A 26,677-nucleotide genomic window follows, 5' to 3' on the forward strand; every position below is an offset into this window, starting at 1 on the left:
GGATGTATTTTTAGTCTACCACTTGTGCATCTGCTTTTTAACGTGGACCTCAATCACACAGAAACTCCTTTATCATACTAACCTGACTTTCATGTTATTTTATCTCTGGTTATGAGCGCTAGCTATCCAGCAAAAAATCCAGTGAAAAATAGTCACCTATTTTACTGTTTTTTTCTGGCAACTATATTCTTATTTTTTATTACTACAAGTTACCCTTGTTAATAAAGATATTCTGTGGTTTTCTGCCTACCTGCTGCATGCTCATACACAACTCTTTGTAAATAAAACAAAATTTAACTAAAGCTATGCTAATATTGTATAATTAGGGATTTTTTGTTTTAGCTTTGTAACCAGAATAAACATTTATTTCATAATTTTCTGGAGTTAAAATCAGGACATTTAGCCCAGACATGATAATATGCAGAGTAAATGTTAAGCAGCGAGGCTGACAGACAACATTTAAAGATTATATTTGGTAGGGCTTGTACAGATAAAAAAATTTTCTGACATGAGGACCATTTATTAAATAGTAATTTTGTGTTATAACATCAGCCTACAGCAAATTTAATCTAATATTTAACAATGTTCTTGGCAATGGCACTCAACCGTCTAGACATCTCTGGCAAAGGAATACTTAAACTGCAGGCTGCTGTACAATGAACATGCTGTTTATCACAGAGTCTGTGAAAATGTCATTGAAAAGTTGGGTCCAGATATCAAGACATGAGCAGATGGATTCAGCAGACCGAGTAGGGCCTGTTTTAGTAATTTCCTTCATGGGAAGTTTACCCAGAGAGAGCAGTTTAATACTGCTGTATTTCCGTAAGAGGCTGGGATGACAAAGCGGGGGCAGCTGATGGGTGGACAGGTCAGTATCTATAGAGCAGTGGCATTTCTCTAATTGGCACTTGTTACCATGAGAGTGAGTCAGTGCATTATTGTTTGTGCTTGGTGTAATCCATCATAGCATCAACACCCCTTTCACAGATGTTTGAAATTTGCTCTCATCCACGCAGTTTTCAATGGTGAAATTCCTCTGTAGACTAACACCAATATTCATCGATTTCTAATATCTTATTTAAATGTAAAATCTGAAACATGTGTTGAAATATTATAATGTAGTTTCTGTTCTTTTATAAAACGTACTTTATGATGGTCTAACAATGTGGTGTGTTTTCATAGTAGATAAAATCTGTTAAATCAATTGCCTCAGTTTATGGACTGTTTAAAGACCTTCCTTCTTTGCCTAATATTGTAATGTTTCTTGATATGATCTCATATCCCTTCCAACTGTTATGATAGCACTGAATTTCCAATTTTTTATCGGGCATTTTGTATATGTAATAATAGAAATGTTTGAGAAAATGTTAGTTCAGACAAATGTCTATTATGGGTTCCTTTTAGAATTTAGATCATTATGGAGATTCAAACGCTGAGTGAACCATTGTGTAAAAAACTGAAATGGCATAGAGTATTTCCACCGCCTTCTTTGTGTCTTAACAAGTCTGAAAATCCACATCAGAAAATTGCTTGTTGTTTTTTTCTCCCATGGGGCGTGATGTGTTATCAGTTCTGTGACATGATTTTCTTTTCTTTGATTAAAAGACTTCTGCAAAATAGGCTCTGTGCTGAGAATTTTCTGGCAAACACACCATATAATGACAACACAGCCAGCGGCTTAACAAGCAGGACTGAGCACGGAGGAAATGGGATTCCGACTGAATCTAATGGTCGAATTAAATGAGGGGTGGACACACACACACAGCACACAGCAGTTAGGACTTGACAGGCTCTAATAAACTGAATGGCATTTTCATAGTTTTGTTTGTTTTGTGTCATTTTTTATTTAAGATACTAGCTAAGCTCTGTATATATTGTATTTCCTTTATGTGGATTTGGAAGACTGTTATCCATGTTGCATTGCAGGAATAATGAGCCTTCAGTTATTGATTCTACTGGATTCGTGTTCGTGAGAGTGTAAAAACTGAGTTATAAGGGGTCAATATGATCAGCTTTTCACCAAGTAGTGGGAAGGTGACCTCAAGAAAAGGCCTCCAATAATGCTCACTAGCATGTTTGGCTACTTCATTGATTTTTCTTTTGTTATAAAGGAAGTGTTCTGCTTATTAACACTCCACATTGCAACAGTTGAGCACGTATTATTCAAGAATCCACAATAGCATTTTTCTAAGAGCAGAAACAGAGCAGAGAAATAATAACCTCTTCACGCTACACTAACTGAATTTGTTATTGCGAGTTTGTTACGGGCCACTTCTTCAGATCACCCTCAGAGGTGTTCTCTAGCATTTTCGTGAGAACTGTTACTGATAGTTCTACTTAGCTGATGCCAGAAGTCTAAAAACATAAGCATATTAGTTTATCATTGTTACTTAAAGTGTGTTTCAGTAGTGGCTGCATGGTGCAGTGGTTTACACATTTACTTCAAAAGCAAAAGATCTTTGGTTTGATCCCAGGAGACCTTTGGGGAATGTGTCGTGTGTAATTTGACATCTGCCAAAACAAATAACCAGAATGACCTGCTTAAAAAATGGGACATACTAAAGGTAGCTTGATTTAAAACGCACTGATCTGGAGGACTGAAGATTCATGCATACATGTTGTTTCAGCACGTGACATCTGGGGTGCATCTTTGCTCACATGATCATCGTAGCAACAACTACCAAACACTCACAGCTCACCTAACTGAGCTTCCACTATCAGTTAGCATGAGCAAACCCTTTTTGAGTAAAATAGGGTGATTGCAAGATGCAATAATCAACTTCCCCTTTATTGAGATGTTAAACTGTATAAGCAATTATCCCACTCTCTGGATAATTACATAATGGGTTTTGATTGGCTGCTGGCAGCACTGGGGCGTTTAAAGAAGAACGATGTTTGATTAGCTGGCGCTTGAATTCGTCTTAACTAAGCACATAAAATGGTTCAGTTCGACATCAGCATTAGATTGTATTTCTGAACATCAGACAGATTATAACACTACTGCCTGTCTTAAACTTTTTATTTCTATTTTGGGTGTAAGTCAAAATTACCACCAGATATTAATTCACATATTAGCTGCTTTCCAGCCACCAGCAAACATCACAAACAGAAGAATGGGCTACCTAAGAACTTCTAATTTTATTAAAAAACTGGTGACAGAAAGGCGCACAGACAACAAAAAAACAAATTTAAAAAATCCCTCAATGTTCTACTGTTTAATGCAAAATGACAAGATAAGAGTCTCACTGGTCTATTATTCTTTTATGTATGTTGACAGTCTCCTGCATCTTGCTGGACATCTTCATTTTTCTGGTGAGGACGAGTAATAAATTAATACAGTGATCATCATATTTACCACGAATTGGCAATGACCAGTGACAGAGGAATTTCTTTACAATCAAATAACAGTATTACCTCACTGCACATAAAACTATGTGTTAATGGCAAATTTGATTAAAATATTAAAATATAAAAATCAAAAGTAAAGCATTGAGCTCAGAAAAAAACAGGCATGCCAATAGAAGAATTTAAAGAAATCCAAGTTGAATTAAAAGTCTTCAGCACTGTATGACATCAATTGGGGATTAAATATATCGATGAAGATTAAGGTGTTTATTAGCAAAACAACTGATGAACTAGTTTCTCATTACCCTGACAAAGATTGTGAAGCCTGCGCTTGCTGAATCTGTATGTTTTATTAAACTGGAAATGGCAGCGGTAGATGATATTCTTCATGATATGAATCATCTCTGTGAAGCTGAGGCAGTTTTGGTATCTGACTGGGTGGGATGCCTCCTGGGCAACTCCTAAATAAGCTGTTCCAGGTATGAGCCCCCAGAATACACCCAGGACACACTGAAGGTATTACATGTCTCAGCTTAGATTTTATGCACACAGAAATATGATGAAAACTATTAAAAATGTCATTTGTGTGGATTCCTTAAAAATGTGTCAGCTTTGCCTGGTAGAGGTTACACTGGACCTCCTTTTATTTTGTTTTTGCAGAAGTTCACACAGTCATTTCCAACGCATCTCGAAGACAGTTAGAAATTCTAAGTTGTTGACTTGATAGTAAGACCAGACACCACACTTATAAGAGGAATAGGTTCTCTTGGTGGGGACAGAAGTTTTTGTTCCGTTTACTTCAAAGGTGCACTCTTTAATTGTTCAGATAACCTTCCTTTCAGTTAAAATGTGAAACCACAGCCAAAGGCCAGTAATTAGCATGTCATCTTATCATTTATTTTCTGTGAAAACATTCATATTTATTTAAAAACACACTTTAGAAATGAGACAAAAATCAAAATTTATGCAAATCTTAGCTTTCTAGTCAAAGTGTAAAAAGGCTATAATTTAAAAAGAACCCTTCTGAGAAGAAAGGGATGTTATGTGGTTTAACTATTGCAGAAACAAAGTATCACATGAATAGGGAAAAGGTGGATAGGCTATATAAATTCCCTGTTACTATTTTTTATATGTCTTTGAAAATATGACACCACTTCTCTGCTGTCAAGCCAGGAGTTTCCTCTTCATGGTCAGTCTATAAATAATTTGGTAGCCGTCATCCCAGCCGTAAAGCTGCTTCTCCTCAGGGTTGTATTTCAGACTAGCGTGGGCCCCGTATCTCCTGGGGAAGTAGATGAGTGGAGCCTCTTCACTGAGCACCATGTCGTTGACGTCAAAGACACACTGAACCCGCGAGCGACTGGCCAGACGGGTGTTGTAAACGACATAGACAGTCCCGCACACTACAAAAGCCGCCTCTGCATTTTCCCGCGGGCATCGAGTGTCCCAGATTTGCTCTATATCAAGAGTGGCAGCGTCCATCTTTGCAAGGCTGATGGTTGGTTCACTGTCACTGGGGGCATACAAGAGCCAGAGACCCTCATCATCTGCTGCAAGGTCTGCAACAGTCTCTGGATTGAGGTTGTACACAGTGGCACGGCCCTCCACAGGGAACATGGCAGTTTCTGTCACTGAGCCACTCAGAAGGTCATATTTAACCACCTGCATATCTGCTTCAGCCTCCTGCTTTATGTAATACAAATAGCCATTGTAAACAGCGCTACCAGGGCCGCTCCATTCAGAGGGAAGCCTGATGCTTCTGCTGCCTGTGACTCCCAGGGAGCGTGAAAAGTCAAGTACAGATTTGAATTGGTAGATGGTGTTTCCTGATGTGCCATTAAAAATGTAAACCTTGGAGGATCTCGGGTCTCTGGTCCACATGCCCTTGGGACTGCCCACTCGTTTCATGATTTTCACTGATCGGATGCCAGAAATTATTTCCACACAGTCTGCAGCGAGAGAAAAAACACACAGAAGAGGATATTGGTGAAGTGGAAAGAGCCACTGGTTATGTTCACTTATTTTAAATTAATGGACTATTCATATACTGCATATACTTTAAATTATGTACATATATTTTTAACTGACCAGTACATCCATCTAGTCAGCTGCTCCAGTTGCAGATCATATTTGCCAGTCAGTTAATAATACCAGACATTATTTTTGTTAGTGCTGCAGGTCATTTCCATTTCCAGTAAATATCCCAGACCTGCCCAACAAACCCCCAAAATTTCCTCTAGAAGGAAGGAAAAAGCAACAACAAACCTCCTGTTTGAAAATGCCAGAAACCTGAAATGTTTATATGATAAGCTGTAACTATCTCAGGTTATCTGAAATATCATTTCAGATAAAAAGTACCTAATACAAAATATAACATTTAATAACCTTTACTGCAGTGCCCATCATACTGTTCCTCTACAATTTTACTACCACAGAAAAAAATACCCTCTGATAGTTTCATTTAAAAAAAACAAATAATAATAATAATAATAATAATAATAATAATAATAATAATAATAGCAAAAGCAATAACAAAATAACAAAAGCTGTAAACTAAAAATGTAGTGATAACACCTCCATAAATTACACCTGTGACAACAACATTATTGTCACTGTCACTCTGTTAACAGCATAGACTGATTATAAGATTACTTAGCCTTATACATGAATCTATGCAGAGCCTACAACATAGACTGTTTATACTTTTACATGGCATGTCTGCGTTGTCTGCCACCAGAACAACGCTTTTATTCAGTTGCTCCAAGAAACACTGAGACTGTAACATGAAAATCACAAGTTCGCTTAGTCCATTTGTTTCACAAGAGAGCTGCTGGATGTAAGTTTGAGCTATTTTTTTAATCGACCCTCATTAATGTGCCATTGTCTGTGTAGTGTAATTGCTTTTCTTACTGTAATCCATGTGACTGATTACCTGGTTAAAGGGAAATAAAACAGACCAAACTGGAAAACAGCTGGAAAGAGTTGCATCTATATTCTAAACCTCATGTCAAAACAGACATTATAGAATTGTATAAATATATAGAAATGTAAAAAAAAACAAAAAAAAACAGTGGAATTAATAAAAACATAATTTAAACATATTTTTCCTATTTAGTTTCATTAGCATGTTTCAGTAAAGTGCAACTCTTCAACTAAAATGTGTATTTGCAGCCTTTCACCCAGCAGCCTGTGGTCATTTCTATCTGGCTCTCTAAATTAAAGGCAAATTCAAACCAGTCGGGGAATTGGGCTCAGACTCATATGAGTGCAGCACAAGGGCAGAATGAAGAGAAAGAAGACTAATATCGTTCTTTTGCCAAAATATACACAAAACGGAAGCCCCAATGGCATGTATGCCAGCATTGTGCTTGCAGAAGCTGAACTGGGTCTCTACAATGCAGTAAAGTTCATTCTGGGTCACTTCACAGACGTTCACAATGGAGAACTGTGTGCAGAGATCATTCCGGCGAACATGAGAATAATGTCACTGACCTCAGGTCACTTTCTGTCCTTCCCTCCATGAATAGATTGCACACAAAAGCTAATATAGAAGGCTGTTGTTCAATCATAGACTTTATTTTGATTTTGAGAATACTGTGTATGACCATCATTATGAGCCTAAGCAATGGGTTTATGATATTACAGCCTAATCCTTGAATTAATGTGTTATTGATTGGCTTGTAAAGTCAGCCAGTAAAATAAAGAAATCAATACTTTTTTCATTTGCCTTGCAAGGAGAGTAAATGGCACCAAAGCAATTTAATGATCTATCATTGGGGGATTTTAGTTTTTGGAACCATTTAAGTTCAAAAATTATACATCTTCGGCTTAATGTGCCACATTCACTTAAATCTGCCAACGTGGAGTAGGAATTAAAAACTGATTTCACAACTTTTTACATCATATTTCAACCAAGCTAGTATTACCTGAGTTAATGACTCAGTGCAGCAGTTGTATTGCAGCACCGTTTGCAGCAGTTCGCCTTGGGACGTGATGATTATAATGACAAACGCTGCGCTCAAACAGTGCAAACAGGGGAGTAGCTCTGCGGAAATAAATGAGTTGCATAAAGCCAGAATTCTACTGGAAAACATGACTGCACAGTGACTCAAAGCACTCTGCTAAATGACTTGTAACAGTGCCGTGTTTGTTTCCCATTTTCCAGAGGCATGGCTCTTCCGAGACTCTCTCTGCAGAAGGAATGGTGTGGAACCCGGTCCTGTAGATGTGTAGCTCTAAATATATACATCCCAAAGGATCTGACTGTGTCATTCCTTCACTGTGAATTAAAATAAAAGATCAAAGACCTGAAGAAGACATTTTTGCTGAGATGTATGTGTACCCCGCAGCTCACCAGAGACTCTAGACTGCAGCTCCTCCCACTCTTCTTCTTCCTCTTCCTCACCTCTGCTTTCCTCCATCTCCCAGGCCTCCTGCTCCACTACCTTATCTGCCCTGTTCGTGCAGGCCCGAGGGGACATCTGGGTTTCCACGTAATCCATCTCTTGTTCCACTCGGTCCACTCGAGCAGCTGCTCCTTCCAAGTCTTTGAAGAGCATGCTGTGGTGATTCTTTAGTCCATCCATGGCTTCGGCAGTCAGCTTTTTGAAATCCTTCATCTCTGTGTGGTACCGATGGGATTGCTCATGCCACAGCTGCATGCGGTCCTGTCAGACGTGCAGAAAGCAACACAAGTGTAAAAATGTACTGGAATATGTGTTTTTGTCTCTTTTTTATTCAAACCAGATGACAAGGAAAAAAACTGTGTTTACACTGTAGCAAACGCTGAGGTCATCAGTTTGATACAAAATAAAATTCCTGCCATGAAAACAGTATAAACAATGTATCCTGTCCATTTTCTGCTGCTGATGTAAAATTTTGAGTCTGTTTGATGACCAATCTCACTCTGTGTGGTTTCAGAGTAAATTTCTTTGATGCTTTGGTTTTAATTCCAGGAAGCTTTGATGTTGTCCATCTTTATAGTATCTTTGCAAACATTCATTTCATCTAGAAAATTAATCCCAGTTATTTTGAGTGCTACTGTTACTTATTTTACACCAACACAGTATCTGTGCCCAGGACTGTATTGTTAGAGCCAATTCTTCCTTGGTGCCCTTTGAAAACCAGTCTACATTTGGACAGGTTTGATAACAAACTCTCTGTGCTGTTATGGAGTGGAAGTTTAAGAAAATACCTTCAGAATAAAAGCATGGTGGAAGAGATCTGTGAGTTTCATTTGCAAATCACTTTATGCAGTTTTCTTCCAGTGTTTTGTAGGGCTGTGCAGTTAATTAAATTTAAATCGAATAATAAAATTCAATTAGAACTTAATCAGTGAAACATTTTTTTCTGGCCTATTGTTCTCTGAAGTACAGTGGGGCAAAAAAGTATTTAGTCAGCCACCGATTGTGCAAGTTCCCCCACCTAAAATGATGACAGAGGTCAGTAATTTGCACCAGAGGTACACTTCAACTGTGAGAGACAGAATGTGAAAAAAAAATCCATGAATTCACATGGTAGGATTTGTAAAGAATTTATTCGTAAATTAGGGTGGAAAATAAGTATTTGGTCACCTCAAACAAGGAAAATCTCTGGCTCTCACAGACCTGTAACGTCTTCTGTAAGAAGCTTTTCTGTCCCCCACTCGTTACCTGTATGAATGGCACCTGTTTGAACTCATCATCTGTATAAAAGACACCTGTCCACAGCCTCAAACAGTCAGACTCCAAACTCCGCCATGGCCAAGACCAAAGAGCTTTCGAAGGACACCAGGAAAAGTATTGTAGACCTGCACCAGACTGGGAAGAGTGAATCTACAATAGGCAAGCAGCTTGGTGTGAAAAAATCAACTGTGGGAGCAATCATCAGAAAATGGAAGACATACAAGACCACTGATAATCTCCCTGGATCTGGGGCTCCACGCAAGATCTCATCCCGTGGGGTCAAAATGATCATGAGAACGGTGAGCAAAGATCCCAGGACCACACGGGGGGACCTGGTGAATGACCTGCAGAGAGCTGGGACCAAAGTAACAAAGGTCACCATCAGTAACACACTACAACGGCAGGGAATCAAATCCCGCAGTGCCAGACGTGTTCCGCTGCTGAAGCCAGTGCATGTCCAGGCCCGTCTGAAGTTTGCCAGAGAGCACATGGATGATACAGCAGAGGATTGGGAGAATGTCATGTGGTCAGATGAAACCAAAGTAGAACTTTTTGGTATAAACTCAACTCGTCGTGTTTGGAGGAAGAAGAATACTGAGTTGCATCCCAAGAACACCATACCTACTGTGAAGCATGGGGGTGGAAACATCATGCTATGGGGCTGTTTTTCTGCCAAGAGGACAGGACGACTGATCCGTGTTAAGGACAGAATGAATGGGGCCATGTATCGTGAGATTTTGAGCCAAAACCTCCTTCCATCAGTGAGAACTTTGAAGATGAAACGAGGCTGGGTCTTCCAACATGACAATGATCCAAAACACACCGCCCGGGCAACAAAGGAGTGGCTCCGTAAGAAGCATTTGAAAGTCCTGGAGTGGCCTAGCCAGTCTCCAGACCTCAACCCCATAGAAAATCTGTGGCGGGAGTTGAAAGTCCGTGTTGCTCGGCGACAGCCCCAAAACATCACTGCTCTCGAGAAGATCTGCATGGAGGAATGGGCCAAAATACCAGCTACTGTGTGTGCAAACCAGGGGCCCGTTCTTCGTACCTCGCTAAGTAAGTTAGCCGGATTTGACTGTTGACGATTTTGCGTGATCCTGGATCGTTCGGTTCTTCGAAGCCCATCCGGGACTTGCTGTCATAGCAACAGAGCCGTAAGCGTAAACCTGCTCGGGAGCAGGTTTACTTTATGTAAACAGGATTAGATCGTGGCCACTCAGGTATTTCCGCTTCATGTATACGAAAGCAACAGCGATATTTTACCACTGTTGTACCATAAATAAATAACATCAATGTAACTAAAGATAATGCAGCACTTGATCCTTTTATTGATGTCACACAGATACATACAGGTCATTTCCTAAAAAAGGGAAATGTACTATTAACATTCTATTACATGTATGTGATTATTACAGATGTAATTCAGATTTCAGAGTAGTAATTGCAATTTACTTCGTGTAATCAAGATGAGAGACCACGGCTATAAAAGCGAAGGTGGATTTGGGAAGTCTGTCGCAGCCATGTCCTGTCCGTTTACGCGAGCCACCCATTGCGGAAGGTGCAAGATTGATAAGGAGAGTCCTCAGAATCCAGCGTATATTGCGGGACAGACAGGATCCTTTAGCTCAGCGCGACAGTGTGCTCATAGAGAGATATCGATTTTCCCGTGAGGGTATTATTTACTTAACCAACTTGTTGACGAGGGGGTGCAGGACCACCACCTGTCTTTTTTTGCGCTGCCCCTTTTCTTGGTTGCTGTTATAAACAAACAAACAGATTATTTCAGGGTCTCTGTCCAAGAGACGAAAAGCAATATAAGTGATCAATATTACCATTCTGTAGAATATTCTTATATTTCACTTTTACTTGTTCCCATGTTCTAGTGGGTCCTGTTGTGGCTCTAATGTGAAAGGGGATATAATATAACATAATGTAATATAATATAATGTAATATAATATTGGATAATATAGTGTGATATGATAAATCTACCCTACCACCTACTGGTGTTGGCCAGAGGGGCCGATGGCGCGATATGGCAGCCTGGCTTCTGTCAGTCTGCCCCAGGGCAGCTGTGACAGCTACCAGTGTGTGAATGTGAGAGTGACTGAATAGTGGAATTGTAAAACGCTTTGGGTGCCTTGAAGAGCGCTATATAGATCCACTCCATTATTATTGTTATTATTAAATTACTTACGAGTTTAATTTGTCAGCAACTTTCTGCCAGCCCTCTCTCCTTGCTTTTGCAGCCTTTGCAGTGTTCTCTTGCGTTTTAATTAGACTCTGAAACTCCTAAAATCCCTCACTCAAGAGTTCTTGCTCTGCTGCCGAAGAATACCGAGCGCGCTCCTTCGACATTTTCGCCGACCAATCAAAGGGTTGCCGATCAATGTTTCTACTATCGATGCGTAGCCCCTGTTGGGCCACCCAGTGATCTCACATTACTTCATCCAGCTATACTAATCGTCAACAACAGGTGTGTTCGGAGAACCGGAATAGCGAGCTCAGAGTTAGCGCGATGATTTGATCTTGGATGTGTCATTTGATCTTGGATGTAGTAAGCGACGTACGAAGAACGGGCCCCTGGTAAAGACCTATAGTAAACGTTTGACCTCTGTTATTGCCAACAAAGGTTATGTTACAAAGTATTGAGTTGTATTTTTGTTATTGACCAAATACTTATTTTCCACCCTGAATTACGAATAAATTCTTTACAAATCCTACCATGTGGATTCATGGATTTTTTTTTTCACATTCTGTCTCTCACAGTTGAAGTGTACCTCTGGTGCAAATTACTGACCTCTGTCATCATTTTAGGTGGGGGAACTTGCACAATCGGTGGCTGACTAAATACTTTTTTGCCCCACTGTATATAGCATTGTCATTTTGTGATTTATTTTGGTGGAGTTTTTTTATTGCATGTGGATGCAACCTGCTGCAGATTGAATGCAAATTGGACACACAACTGCATCTATAGAAGAGATGTAGGAGGAAGAGATTTTGGCTTTGAAAGTAAAATTTCTTGCGATTTGATTTGAAGTTGTGGAAGTGTTCCACAAGATAAATGATCTTTGAAGAGTAATTTGCAGGAAATAAATGCCAGGAAAAATAAGATTTCATTTTCGGAAAGAATACATTTATATGTCATGACATGAACAAGAAGGAAAAGTTAGCAGAAGTAATTTTTGCTCCCGATGTGGGTTTGACTGGCAAGATCTCTAAAATAATTTAGTCACTCACCTTAAACTCTTAAGGGTTTTTATTATTTTTCCCATTGAAGAAGTGGTAGGACTTTTTAAGGAAACGCAAGTAACCATGTTTTTGCTTTTTGGTGTATGGTTTTAAAATGCCATATTGTTTTGTAATTTTGGTTACATATTGAACACAAAGGGTTAAATCGGTGAAAGAATGCAAATAAAATGACCATTCAAACCACATTCAGCCTGCAGGCTCATGTCCTCTGTGCCACCTTTATCTTGATCTTCTAGCTGCTGCAGATCTGGCTCTATTTTTCTCCATTTGCCACGTTGCTTTGTAATGGCTAGTTACTTGAATAGAGTCTTTGTATATGTAATTTCAATTTTCAATCCCCCTAATTAGTCTACAAAAGCCCAATATGTATCCTACCAGCATGACATTTCTCATTGTGGTTCACCAGTCAGAGACCAAAACTTGGAACACTCCACTGAGTTCAGGCAAGTCTCAGGTTTATAACCTAAATGTCCATCTTTGGTATAAGTAAAATTAGCATGTTGACTATTTTAAGCTTAAAATGGAACTAAATAACACTGCCTCAATAAAAGGCACAATTAAACAGATAGTATTAAATTGCTACGCAGAATACTTATGAACCGTTACAATCATAAACCTAAGGCTTGCTTACAGTGAGCTATCGAATTCATCACACTTGAGACTGTAAATAATGGAAGATAAATGAATGGTTCCTTTATCGCAACATCTGTGCATTTCTACAGTTATAACTGACAGCAAGCTGACAGATGAATAATGAGTTGAGGTATATACCTGGTTCTAATGTTCATCTACAACAAACCCAAAGCAAGAAAGAAGTACGAGGACAGTCAGCTGCAACTGACACCAAAAATTGAATGGCAGCTTGGAAAAGTTTTGCCTTGTCAGATGAGTCTCAAGTTCTGCTGCAAATGTGGCAAGAATAATGTGAAAGCATAGATAATGGTCTGGAGGATATCTTCTTGGCACACTTACACCCCTTAATACAAGTTCTTTAAATGCCACAGCCTACCTGAGTATTGTTGCTGACCACCCTATGCCTTTATGATCAGTGTATCCATCCTCTGATGACTCATTCCAGCAGGATAACACACCATGTCTCAAACTCGAATAATCTCAAACTGGTTTCTTGAACATGACAATAAGTACACTGTACTCAAATGGCCTCCATAGTCACCAGATCTCAATCCAACAGTACGCCTCAGGGATGTGCTGGACAGATGTCAGTAGCATGTCAATATGGACTAAATTCTCAGAGGAATGTTTCCAGCACTTTGTGTTCGTGCCACATTAAGAAGAAATGTGTTATTAATCACTTTGAGAATAAAGTGGAGAATGAGTGTAGATGAGTTAGTGAAATCGATCTTTAGAATTGGTTTCAGTAACAAGGAAATTGTTTCTTTCAGCTCATAAACACAGTGTGGTGTGTTTATGAGCTGGACGATGAAACGATGGTGCAGAAAGCTGCATCTGGTCAGAGGGAAAAGAAACAAAGAAACTTGAGTGGGAAATGGCTGGTAATGGACAGATGCAAGGATAGCGATGGTTACGCCCTTGTATAGAGGATGTATGAGGATAGATAAGAGGATAGATGGCTGATCAGTCTGCTTCACTGACTAATCTACACAAGGCATTTTGTAGAGGGTATAGCGGCCGTGGAGGACTAAAAAAGTGGCTGGTGAATGTAAGCAAGTAAACTTTAGAAACTAGTATATTAGTATTTTTCACATTGGTAAGGATAATGCATTTACAGCCGAAGACTCAGTCGTGTTTCCAACTATAAACACTGTGGGAGGGTAAGATTTCCCTGTTTCAATCAATCAATTATCGCCTAAACTAAATAGAAAGGAGCACTGTATTTCTCAGCACATGACTGACACAGTGAGAGTGACAGGTGAATTATTTAGACTGAGATGTAATAACTGATAGCTCCCCTGCCTCCTTCCTCCTTTACATTGCTGTGAGCCTGTGGACAAATGGAAAGGAAAGTTCAATGAAAGCTTGCTGATGAATTGCCGTGTTCATATCAATGCAAAGGTTGAGCCAGTATATTGGAATTGAGACCACAGGGGGGAAGTGAGTGGGATTTAATTTTAAATGTATTTATTTCACGCTTATAACAGTTTTAAGGATGACATCGTTGCAACGGAGCCACACAGTTTGACTCTGTAAATGTAAACCGAAAGAATAAAGGAATTATTTAAATTACTCCCTTAGGTGAGCAGATATTTAATCCTCAAGTCAACATAAGTGTTTGACTTGCACAAACTTTCATGACATTGATATAACATGTAGCCTCATGAGAGCCACTTTAAAGAAAAACAATACTGAACACTCGGTAATTCGATTCTTTCCTCGAGGCTCTTTGTTTACTGCAGCTTCATTCTACCTCTGAAGAACACATTTCTCGGTTAGGCTGTTGGGATGTTTGATGCCACAGCCACAAAGGTTGGGCTTGTACTCATTACTGGTGTGTCACTATCTTAAACCCTGAAGAAAATGTAATATTGTTGGACAGAGAAGGAGAGGGCTGCATGCATCAAATGATGTTCCCCCCGAAGGCTGCTGTAGAGCTGATGAGCTGGGCAGACATCGCATTAATTGCTTTGCATTAGGAAAGGCATTAAATTCAAATCAAAAAAAGAGGAGGAGGCAGTCAACTGTTGTTTATGATGTTTTTATGACTACACAGAGATCTGAGCTGCCATTTAAAGCATAAGTCACTTAAAGGACAGTCGATTCTTACCTCAATAGCCAACAATCTGTTCTCCAGATAATCCATCAGCCCCTGGTAGTAATACTGGGCACCAGTGAAAGTCCAGGCAGTGGAAATGAGGAGGGCAAACAGCAGCTTCATTGTAAGCCGATCAATGGAACAGCTGAGTTTCTTTCTTTCTCCAAGTTTTAGAGGATTCTTTGGGTTGATGTTTGCCTCTGCAGAGTTGTCCTTAGTGTCAAACAACCCATCAACGCTCATATGTGGCGTGCAGTAGAAGAATAAGTTTCAGCTGCACATGCAAAAAGGTGAGAGGCATAGAAAGAGTAAGAGGCCACTCGGAGAGTTTCCGATTATTTGACCGCTCTCACTTTGCTGGAATGTTTTCACAAACTCTCAGGGAGGAGCCTTGTGCCTCTTACCCCTCTCTATCCCAAAAAAAGTGAATGTGCTGCACTCACTTTGTACTTGTTGTACACACTCCCGGAGACATGTAAGGAATACAGAACAAACAGAACTCGATACAAGTGCCGCTCTACTCCGATTACTTTTTTACTCAAAGAAACTTTATCATACTTTGTAAGTTTAGCACTCAGTAAACAGCTTTTAGCTTCTTTTTCAGTTTCTGACACCTTTAAGGTTTCTGTCTCCTGCAACTACTTGACATGCAGCTGAATAATGGAATCAGCCAATCCAATCCCCTGTTGGGTGATATTAACTTTCTGTTGCTGCTAAGATGATCTTCTTAGCATTTTGAAGAAGCAACTGTGAGCTGTGTTGAGAGAGACAAAGATGCCAATGCTACAGCTCAGAAATGGCACAAAGCTAGATTTAAGCTCAAGCTGTGACTCTAACACACATTACTGGAGATGACTGTACCTGGAGAGACTCGGTATCAGGAAACTGTGTGGCAACAAAAGGTAAATAAACTCAGGAAGTAAATAGGACTAATGAAATATAACCAACAAATCATACAGGGTACATGTAGTGAAATGCTCTATGTCCGAGCTGCGGACAGGCTGCAGACGTAGCCATGCCATTCCTGGGCTTGGTTTTAGCACTGGATACCGGGTGGGAATCACTTGCAACTTGCAACTCCCGCTCCAAAGGTGTGTAGTCTTACCACTACACTATCCAGCTGCTCCAGCTGCATATCCAACCAACATGTGCAAGAAGGTAAAAGCAGAGTGTTTGTTTCTTTGCAAACAAACTCTACCACATTATTTTTGTCCACTGGTAAAACTGTAATGCAATGGATTACTTTAGTGGTAGTAATCATCAGTCATCATCACTTATACGACATGATACTCATGCACAGCATTCCTCCCACCAATCATAAACTTGCCCATAAAATGAAAACTTTGACAGACATTCAAACATTCAATTCATACATTTTGTTGAAAAGGGGAAAGTTTAAAAAAAGAATCTTTCACATTACAGTGATCAAAATGTCAATATTCTAAAATAATAACAGTAATTTTGGTAACAATGGCTGCATTTGTCTTGGATGTCTAGATCACCTGTAGCTACACTGACTGCAAGTGAAATTTTGCCTTGAGAATAATAAAGCCTCCTTCAGAGTGAAGAGCACAGAGACTTGGAAACTAAAACAGGTTTTAAAAAGAGGAAAAAGACAGAAAAATTAATCATATTTTTTATGCTGATGAAAAAAACAAAAACTAATTCCAGCTACCCACAAGGAGCACAGACATGGCACACTAGTGACCAAGAATAAGGGGAAGACAGGACTATTTATACACAAAGGGTAGATTAGGCAAGACAGCTGGGGAGGAAATGAGAACAATCAAGACAGTCGCAGGGATGGGAACTGATTAACCCAAGTAAAACAGAAAATAAGACCAGCAGACGAAATACAAAGACAAGAAAACTCAAACTGAACACAATACAAATTGACACTGGGGAGACTGGAATGATAAACTCAAGACAGAAATGAAAATGAAATAATATTACCAAACTGAAAGGAAGTACAAGAAGGATTAGTGCCAATATATGAAGTCAGAACTAGAAAACATGAGTATCAGTAATAACTAGTCAGAAATCAGTACTATTAGCAGGCCACAACACACCCAACTGATCTGATAATGGCTGTGTACCATTTAGGCATGTTTTGCACTAAACAGCAGAAATCATAAATTGGTATTTATCCATTTTCTGTTGCTTATCTAAGTCCAGGTATCAGAGGCAGCAGTCACTTCCTCCTCCTGCTGGGATACTGAGGTGTTCCCAAGCCTAGACATGTAATATCTGCAGCACATCCTTCCATCTATAACATATCCAAAACCTGACATTTTGGAGGCGTCAAATGCCCAAAGCGCCTCATTTGGTTTCTATTGTTGTACACTTAGCCCCTCCTGCATGATTAAGCTCTCCAACATTCAGCCTCTTCAAATGTTTGAGAGAAAATTAAAAAAGATATTTTATACCAGTCTGAAAACAAAAGACTTTTCTCACTCAGCCAGATTTAGCCCAGAAACATTGCCCATGGACATCTGTTGATTGTGATGCTGCATATGTGCTGTTACATTATGAAATACGCTGCACGTATATTTCTCCATCATTAATCATAATTACAGCATGTGCGAAAACATGACCACATCACCATATTTTAATTGAAGCCTTTTCAGTACATAGCAGACTTTTGGACTGTCATAGCAGGAACAGATTTGGTAGCGATGGCTCATTTCCAACAAACATCCCAGTAAGCCATGACAGTGAACCAGCATGAACAATACCACGACCCTGTAATTACCTCAACTACACAGCACAGTTGTTTTTCGGTGCAATCGGTTACACCTGTGCTTCCCCTGCTATGAAACATCTGCTGTGAAAAAAGCCAAAAAAATACAGCTTGGCTAACACCTGCACACCTGGATAATCATGTGATTATCCAGTCAGATTAGAATGCGGCGGTACTACAATGGATAAAATCTCGCACACACAGGTCAGGTGCTCCGGTTAATGCTCACATCAAACATCAGAACGGGAAAAAATGTGAGCTCGGTGACTGTGGCGTAATTGGCGGTGCCAGACAGGCTGGTTTAAACACTGCTGATCTGCTGGGATTTTCACAACAGTCTCTAGAGTTAAATGAGTGTTTGGAGCCAACAGAGAGACTATGGTAACTCGGTAACCACTCTGTGCAGCCCTGGTGAGCAGAAAAGCAACTCAGAGTGAAACAACACATTGAGGCAGATGGACTACAACAGCAGAAGGCTGTGTCAGCCAAGAACAGAAATCCAAGCCTGCAGTGGGCACAGGATCAGTAAAACTGGAGATTTGAAGACAGGAAAAAACGTCGGATGAATCTCAATTTATTTCACTGAGGCTGCAGATGATCAGAATTTGGCATGAGCAGCATGAGTCCACTGACCAGCCTGGCTTTGTTTCAACAGTCCAGGCTGAATATTGTTGGGAATGTTGTTTTGGCACATTTTGGTCCTCTTATTACTGACGGTCACAGTGTGAATGCCAGTGTTTTTTTTAGTATTGTTGCTGACTGTGTGGCCGGCTTACCATCTTCAAGCAAGGATAATGCACCAAGCCATAAAGCAAAAGTCAAACTGGTTTCATGAACATGGCTCACAACTCACCAGATCTGAAGTCAGTGGGACATCTTGGGGATGCGGTTGGAGTGGAGAGTCACAGCATGAGTTTGCAGCTGACAAATCTGCAGACATTATGTGATGCAATCATGTCAACATGGAGCAGAGTCTGACTCAGAAATGGAATGCTGTTTCTAAAAGAAGTGCGATATAAGTAGTTTATCTAAGAAACACAAAATGCTGCTCTGGTATGACCTATAGCGACAGGCTTAGTAACAAAATAAGTGGAATATGCAAAAGAACAGAACCACACAAAAGCATAAAAAGAGGAAAAAGCAGAGGACATTAAAACAGACTGTGCCGGCAGATGGAAAGTTAAGTTACAAAGAAAAAAAAGAAAGGGAAAAAGAAAAAAGTTTGTATTGGTGCATTTGCTCCATTAAGCAAGATTTAGACATTTATGGCTTCACTGGTCCCCTGGGATGATCTAACTTATTGGTTTGAGAGTGGAGCTCTGTTCCCAGCCTGACAGCTGTGATTAGTCAATAACGCTGCATTGCACCTTTGAACGAGATTGCATTTCTCTGATGTGGGCAAACAGATTATTTTCACTGCAGGAGCATCCACGCATGACTCTAACATACAACCTTTGACCCCAAAGCTGAGTTTAGAAATGTACGAATGCAGAGGTGGGGTCACATAAGGGGTTATGAGATCCCACAGTATATGAAAAAGACACATTTAAAACATCTTTTTGCAGTCCATTTATGTCTCGTTTTAGCTGTGTTGCATCTCTCTGCTCTTTGTAGTGTTAGGTGTTAGCTATGCTATCTAAATGGTTGCTTTACGATGTTCCCAGGTTGTCAGAGATGTGGGGAATCTGAATTTTCTTACTATGCATGGAATAACTCACAGAAAGACCCAAACATGCCTATATTTATTGTTAAATTTAAAAACTGTCATAGTTAACTGTCTGGAAGAATCTGGCAGATGGTTGGAGCAAGCCAGGGAATACAAAAATCAGAGGACACAGTGGAAATAGTGAGATAACACAGATCTTAGGCAGGCAACACCACAGTATATGAAACTAAGACATCCAGAAATCCAATCCAAAGAGAACCTAAAATGTAGGTCTCAAACAGACTTCTGGAAGATATAATAAAATACACCAAGCAAAATATAAATAAACAAGAAACAAAAACGCTGGGTTCATAACCAGGGAACCACAGTGACCTGTCAGTGTTTCATCTTAGAAGTCATTAATGTTTTATGTTAAGGCTATTTTTATATTATATATTATGATGTAGAGTCTGTATTTTATACTGTTTATGCCTTTATTAGATGCTTTGAGTTATATGGCTTCAAAGAGATTTGGTTTCAATGTTACTTCCTGATTAAATAAAGTTAGCAAATAAATGTTCTGCTTTATCTTAAGCCTGTCTCATACCCCTCTCCAAGTTTAAATCAATTGTTATAATTGTATAAGCCTTAAAATAGATATATAATCCTGGCTAAAGGTACCTAAGCCTTGCTACTTGTTGACCTTATATAAAATTTGCAAGTCAGCCTACTTAATGGTTTGAATGACATTTTTATTTATTCTTTATATGCCCTCAGTCCAGCAGGGTTACATCTGACCTTAAACACCATATCTTCATCACAATGACACATCCATTTATAATTTAAGTCTAAATTATAAATGAAAATGGAGCTGCAGTCAGATCTTCTTGTGGTTAATGACACACTGTATCCTTTTTGTTTTTCGTACCAGCTTTTCTCTCTGGTTTTAAACTGATTTTATTTACAGAGCGCTGTTCCAGTCTTCCAGGCTACTCTGCCTGTCTCACATCGCTGCATTGGCTGCAGCAAATGTGCTGTTTTAAACCTGTTTTATGTGTTTTAACCTTTTCATATTGTTAATATTACAGTCTTCTCTTCATTTGAAAGAGATTTTTTTTCTGCTGTCAGCAGACGTGTCCATGTTTGTGACTGGCAACAAACTGCAAAAATCTTATCTTTTTGAGTTTATAACCCCTTTCATGTGAGTGCTTAGCCTGATTACTGATGTTATGGTAAATTAAGCCAGATAAGCAAAAGATATACTGGGTATGCTGAACTTACTTTGTAATGCTGCCCAATGGTGACTAATGAGGACCATAATGTACAAAATAAACATGTCGTATTCAGTAAGACTTGAAAATCACGGCTGAGTCCATAAACCCATCAGGAAGGAGGATACTGAGTGCATGGATCAAGGGAGCACAAGGACATGTTCCCATAGTCTTCTACAACAGCCCTACTTTTGGTAAAAGATGGATGCATCTGAAAGGTAAAGAGGCTTAAAACTGCAGGAGGGCAAGAGACTGGAAATCTAAGAGAAAACAGCCCCCGGCTCCCTCGTTCTGTGACCTCAATAAACCCTATTCTGATTTTTTAATCACTAATCTATCATCCAATCACTAGTTTCAAGTCTCATTGAGTAGAATATGAAGTTCATTATGTAAACATGGTCATTATTAGAGTCAAAGGGAAGGATTATTTAGCATATGATCATCAGCTAACGACTTGTCAATCACAAGTAATTAGCCAATGAGTGTGCAGTGTCCTTGGTTTGTCAGTCAGACCCACTCTTAGACATCACGTCTGCTTTCAAAACATCAAGATGATGATAGCGATAACGCTCACACTAGGGTTTCATAATGGAACTACTCTGAACAGTGGGTACATCCATTGTTTTATAATGACTATGTTTGCAACCACAGCAGTCACCGCTTCCACACTGGCTTCATTTTTGAGATCCATCTTTTATATCCAGTTGAAGATGATCCTTTAGAGTTGGCCAGTACCACCGCTGCCCCCACCCCTCTGACTTTGCCCCTGGTTAACTCCTGCCACAGCAGATCAAGCTATGATTCATGAGTCTTGCGCACACTTCATAAAATAAACCACGAAGTTGCTGCAGCTTGTTGCCGCATCATCATCATCATCATCAAACTTTGATTAATGTGTTGGTGTGTCAAGTGCTGCAGCAGCCTGACGACGGTGGTCTAATCATACTCTGTTTCCCCCTCATTGTCTGTTGTCCGCGATCATCTCGGCAAGTCCTGAACTGAACCACAACCTCTTGTCTATTTTTATGCTGGCAGACAGCAGACCAGACTGGGAGTGTCGTCATGGTAACAAAGTGCCGAATGGCTGCTTTTAGAAACGAAATGGGCAACCTGGAGTTTGATCTAATCTGGAATACACTGCCTGTCTGGAGCTGGCAGGCGAGGGCACAAACAGGCCAGCGGCTGTAAAATTGTGTGTGTGTGTGTGTGTGTGTGTGTGTGTGTGTGTGTGTGTGTGTGTGTGTGTGTGTGTGTGTGTGTGTGTGTGTGTGTGTGTGTGTGTGTGTGTGTCTTTCTATGCCCCAGAGGTTTTGTTTAATCACACTTTTTGATTGATGTAATTACAGTTTTAGCCCCTTTTTTTCCCATTTTGCTAAATCAATTTGAGCGTGCTTCTTGTGCTGCCTGCCACTCAGTGTGGACTTATAATCTATTATTAATTACTGCCTTAATTGCGCCATTGAGGCCTGCGATGTGATCAAAGGGCAAAACATCATTCAGGATTCATTATGTTCTACTAAGCACTGGCATATTGCACTCTCATAACCTTTTAGCTCAAGGCTGTCCTATGATGAAAGCTTTTAACTGTTGCTCAAATGTTTGTTTAGGATGGCTCTTTCTGATTCAGTTTATTTAAAAAGAAAGTGGAGAGAAATTTCCTGTGGCAAGTGTATTTTTTTCTTTTTCAAAGAAACCCTTCTGTTGTGCACGGATCATTTACAAAGTCGCCCACAAGATGGCGCCATGTGGCTTTATGTGAAAAAGCTAGTCATGGAAGAAGAATTCAGATAAGCCTCTGCTAGCTCCCTAAAAAGTTAAAACTTATCATCACTAAAATACACTTGTAAGGAGAGTGTTTGTGCATTTATTAATACCAGCAGGTGGTTGAAGTTGGGAGGTTTCAAGCTACTAATAAAAACTGCAATACTCAGTGCTGGCATCCTCCAAAGGGGGACAACATAAAATGTGAGGGGCTGCAAGATGATTAATGGAAGGGGAAAAAATATGCAAATTTTTTTTAAAGCAACTCTACTTATGTCTTGCATTGTTTCTTTTATTGCAGTTATTTAAAGAAAAACATCTGAGGAGTTCAGAAAGTTCATAGTTAACCTGTGAGAATCTGATGCTTCCTTAGAATGTGTCATGTGTCAATGTGTTTAAAAGCCTTATTTCCTTTTTTTTAGTGTAGTGTAGCTTCTAAACTTAAAGTAGCTTTAAAATACAGCTGTCAAATTGAAAGTACTGCAGTACTTTGGCTCTTAAAATGCAATGGAGTAGAAGTGCGTGTAAAACAGGAAAAAGTGTAATAGTGAAACAATAAAGTCAATAAACTTTAAACTGTGCGCAAATTCTCTCACCCCAACCAGTTGCAGGAGATGGCCCCGCCCCTCCCTGAGCCTGGGGCTGCTGGAAGTTTCTTCCTGTTAAAGGGGATTTTTTCCTTCCCACTGTCGCCAAAGTGTTTGCTCATAGTTGTGTTTTCTCTGTATGTATTATTGTAGGATCTACCTTACAATATAAAGTGCCATGAGATGACTGTTGTTGTAATTTGGTCCTGTATAAATAAAACTGAATTGAATTGAAGTTCAGTACTTGAGTAAATGTGCTTATACTTGTACCTCCTGAGATTTAGGCTTGAGCCTCGAATGGTATGAACAGTTAGTGAGTAAGTGCTCTGTAAAACAATTTAATGGGCACAAAGTGTTTTTCACAGCTATGTTGGTACTTCTCATTAGTAGGGATAACAGAACACAATAATGGGGAATGGTACGATATCAGCAATTTGGGTAGGTGTCAAATTCAGTAAGGTGCTGAAAAACCTCAGAGCTTTGTGATATGATGGGTTTTCCTGGCCTAAATGTAGGCTGTGGATACAAACAAACCACCACCACCTGGTTTGTGTCAGCCTGAACCGTTGACACAGCTCAGGATGGATCCATGTTTTCATGTTGTTTGTTCGAAATTCTGACCCTCCCGTCAGAATGTTGCAGGAAAAATAGAATCGTGGCGGGTTGGGGGAGGAAGTAGATGCCACCCAGCTGTCATATCGCTGTGTGATTGGTTGATTAGATATTTGCGAACAAACATTGAGCAGTTGATAATAAAGTGACTGGTGAGTGTATAAAATAATAAGTCTGATATCAAACTCTGATTTAATATAATTTAACTTGTTTCATTAGTTAAAGATCACTAGAAGTAAAAAATGTGTAAAAATCTTCATAAATGAAGAGGAATGGCACTGTTTTTTTGTACAGTACATTTTAATGGACATCAGCATTAAAATTGTAAGATGTAAACATATGACATTTTAGAAAAAAACTGCTAACTTGTGCCCACAGTCACTCAGTAGGTCTAATTAAATAATAACAACAAAATACCAATGATGAATGTGTTTTAGTGATTTTAATGAAAAAGTAGTGCATCACTTTGTGTATGTGGCCTGATTATTTTTTATTATTAAACAACTGGAGACAAGCATTAGTTATTAAAGCGATAAAGTTCAGTGTTCAGTATGGTTTTGATCTAAAGTCCCCAAAACTAAAATGATTGAAAAGCAATTTTAAATGTTTAATCTACTTGTCTGCAACCGGAAGGCACATTTATATCAAAGCAGGGATTTGTTTTTTGGAGTTCATGATTTGTATAAACACCACCTTCACTGCACCATTCACAGAGGTCTTGTGAACTCCAAATAATTGGGTTTAAATAAATGTTACCATAAAATTGAGTAGACTGCAAAACCTAAGAGTGGTAACTTTGCTTATAAACATGAATAAGTGCATACCTGGATGCATGTTTTTGTGCGTCTGCCTCGGTGTTTATGACAGAGTGCCGATGATCTTGTGTAATCTCACGTCTCTCCGTGTGCTCGCCTTCACACCGGGAATCAGGAGCCGGCCATAAAAACCTGTTTCCTCTGCAACAAAACAAAAAAGGCAAACACCCCCCTAAAGGCAGCGTTCTTTATTGCCCCTTCGTATTGATTGAGAGGGTCAGAGAAACACGGCAGTCCGGTGCCAGGTCGTATAACAGCACAGACCAAATGGGTGAGGCAACGTAAAGCCTTTAGTCCCTTGTAAATAGCTTTAATACACCGGAGGCGCCAAATCACTTGACCTGCGTTAGCCCTGCCGTTTGGGGGCTTTCTGGCTGACTGAGCAGTGTGGAGCCAGCCCTTCTCCTCCCATTCTCTGGCTGTCACTCCAGGTAATAGTCAAGGTCTTATTAGTGGCACACTCCCCCTGTCTGGCTTCAAACCTTCATCTGCTGCATTTCAGCTGCTAAGGCCACATTTCTCTGTAGCCTAAGATTTTCTATAACTGAGTTTCTCACTTTATTGGAAGAGGGAGTGATGTTACTTTCTTGGACACTGAAAGGAGATACTGAGAAATCTGTGGAGATTGCCTAGGTTCAGCTCGGGGGGGGGGGGCAATGTAAATCATTCTAAGACTTTCAGATTCTTAATTGGTAACCACAGTTTTGTAATCCATGCCCACAGGTTTGTAACTAGTGAGCACAAACTTGCAAAAATGTATTTCCTCAAAGAACAAGTTATGGAGCATTTGAAGAGCCAGGTTCAGTGATCCCCAAGAGAAGCAAGTCCAAGTGTGTCGTGGGGTTTTGTGACAACCTAAAGCATTCTCATTACACAATGTAATTTTGTCAGATGCTGCCTGTGTCTCCCTGTAACTCATAAGGTGCCCGTGCCTGGCCCAGAAAGCCGTAGCGAGATAACGAGAGGCTATATGCACACGGGCCAACTGAACACAGGTGAAAGTGATTAAACACAGGTTAAAGTAATGATGGAGGGGAAAAGGAGAGTAAACAAAGGAAAAAATACTGGAGACGTACAGTGTACGCTGCTCTTTTCCAAATAAGTGAAATAATAAGTCACTGAAGAAAAGGAACAGAGAAAACCAGGGGAAAAACTTAGAAGGCTTTGTATTTTATGTTTACTGCTTAAAAGATTACATATTTATTGGGCTTTTTACACCAAAACCAAGCTTTCATCCTGAAGCTGCCAGGGAAGTCCTTGATGTTTGCAAACCCGCTGGCACGGATTGCTCAGATTGTGAACCTGAGAGCTCGGTTCAAAGAGAGTACAGATTTGCACATGGCTTTTCTTTTCTCAGCTGAAGCAGTGATCCAGAGATTTCAAAAAGTAAATCAGTGAAGATGATTTTCTGTATAAGTCGAGACATTCTTCCCTAGTGCGCAATATATAAAACAATTTGCTCAATTAACCAGACCAAGATCGGTATCAAATATGCAATTATTTCAAATCATTTTGCAGTGAATTAAATTCAGCTGAGTTTAAGACAACAGTCACCTTGAGGCGCTTCATTTTAATAGGAAAAGACCACAATGTTGGAGGAAAAACAATCAGATAATTCCCTGTGAAGAGCACTTGGCAATGGTGGGAAGGAAGAACTCCAATTGAACTATGATCAGGGAGAGCAACCAAAACTTTGATTGTTAATTAAATTTTAATTAGAAACATGAAACAAGTCAGACTTAAGAATAAGAAGTGCGAGAACCAGAGTGTAAAGTTTAATATAGATTCAATTTAAGGTTCACTGTAAAACAAACAATCAAATAAAAGTTACTCCATAGAGTTTTAAATCACTCCATGATTTTCTTTCTCCAATCAGCTGATTGTAGCGAGTAGCAAATGCACATTTGATGGTTCGATGATACGCCCATCAGATAACCGAAGAATCTTTGTAACTTCAATAAGGAACAACATAACAGTCACTACTGAATTCACTCACTACTCTGATTGTTGAATATGGTGCAGTAATGAGTCACAGAAAAATGTATGTAGGTGTATTTTCAATAACATTACACCTGATAATGGTTAGGTTTAAAAAAAATAACATGGCTTCAGTTAAAATACAGTGGTTGCCAGGGTAACATGCCCTACTTTGTCTGAAACGGGGATGTCAAACTCATTCAGCATCGTGGGCCACTTGAGAAATTACAAAGTTAGTATAAAAGAGTTGCACATTTATTCTCTGATATATCTCAATATG

General features: G+C 39.6%; 1 protein-coding gene across 2 annotated transcripts; it reads right to left on the reverse strand.

Moving 5' to 3' along the window:
• Positions 1 to 3,471: 3,471 nt before the first annotated feature.
• LOC113013921 (olfactomedin-like protein 3B) lies at positions 3,472 to 25,514 on the reverse strand. Of its 2 annotated transcripts, XM_026155156.1 has the most exons (4): positions 24,430 to 25,514; positions 18,583 to 18,659; positions 7,700 to 8,012; positions 3,472 to 5,294 (listed from the first exon to the last, which is right to left on the reverse strand). In XM_026155156.1, exons 1-4 carry the CDS (start codon positions 24,437 to 24,439, stop codon positions 4,510 to 4,512), a joined length of 1,185 nt encoding a protein of 394 aa, XP_026010941.1. In that variant the 5' UTR covers positions 24,440 to 25,514; the 3' UTR covers positions 3,472 to 4,509. The 2 variants fall into 2 exon arrangements, with proteins under 2 accessions (XP_026010941.1, XP_026010940.1); XM_026155155.1 differs by lacking the exons at positions 18,583 to 18,659; positions 24,430 to 25,514 and adding an exon at positions 15,002 to 15,399.
• Between the last annotated feature and the right edge of the window lie 1,163 nt (positions 25,515 to 26,677).

The sequence above is a fragment of the Astatotilapia calliptera genome, chromosome 20 (assembly GCF_900246225.1).
Source record: "Astatotilapia calliptera chromosome 20, fAstCal1.2, whole genome shotgun sequence".
NCBI classification, from domain to species: Eukaryota; Metazoa; Chordata; class Actinopteri; order Cichliformes; family Cichlidae; genus Astatotilapia; species Astatotilapia calliptera.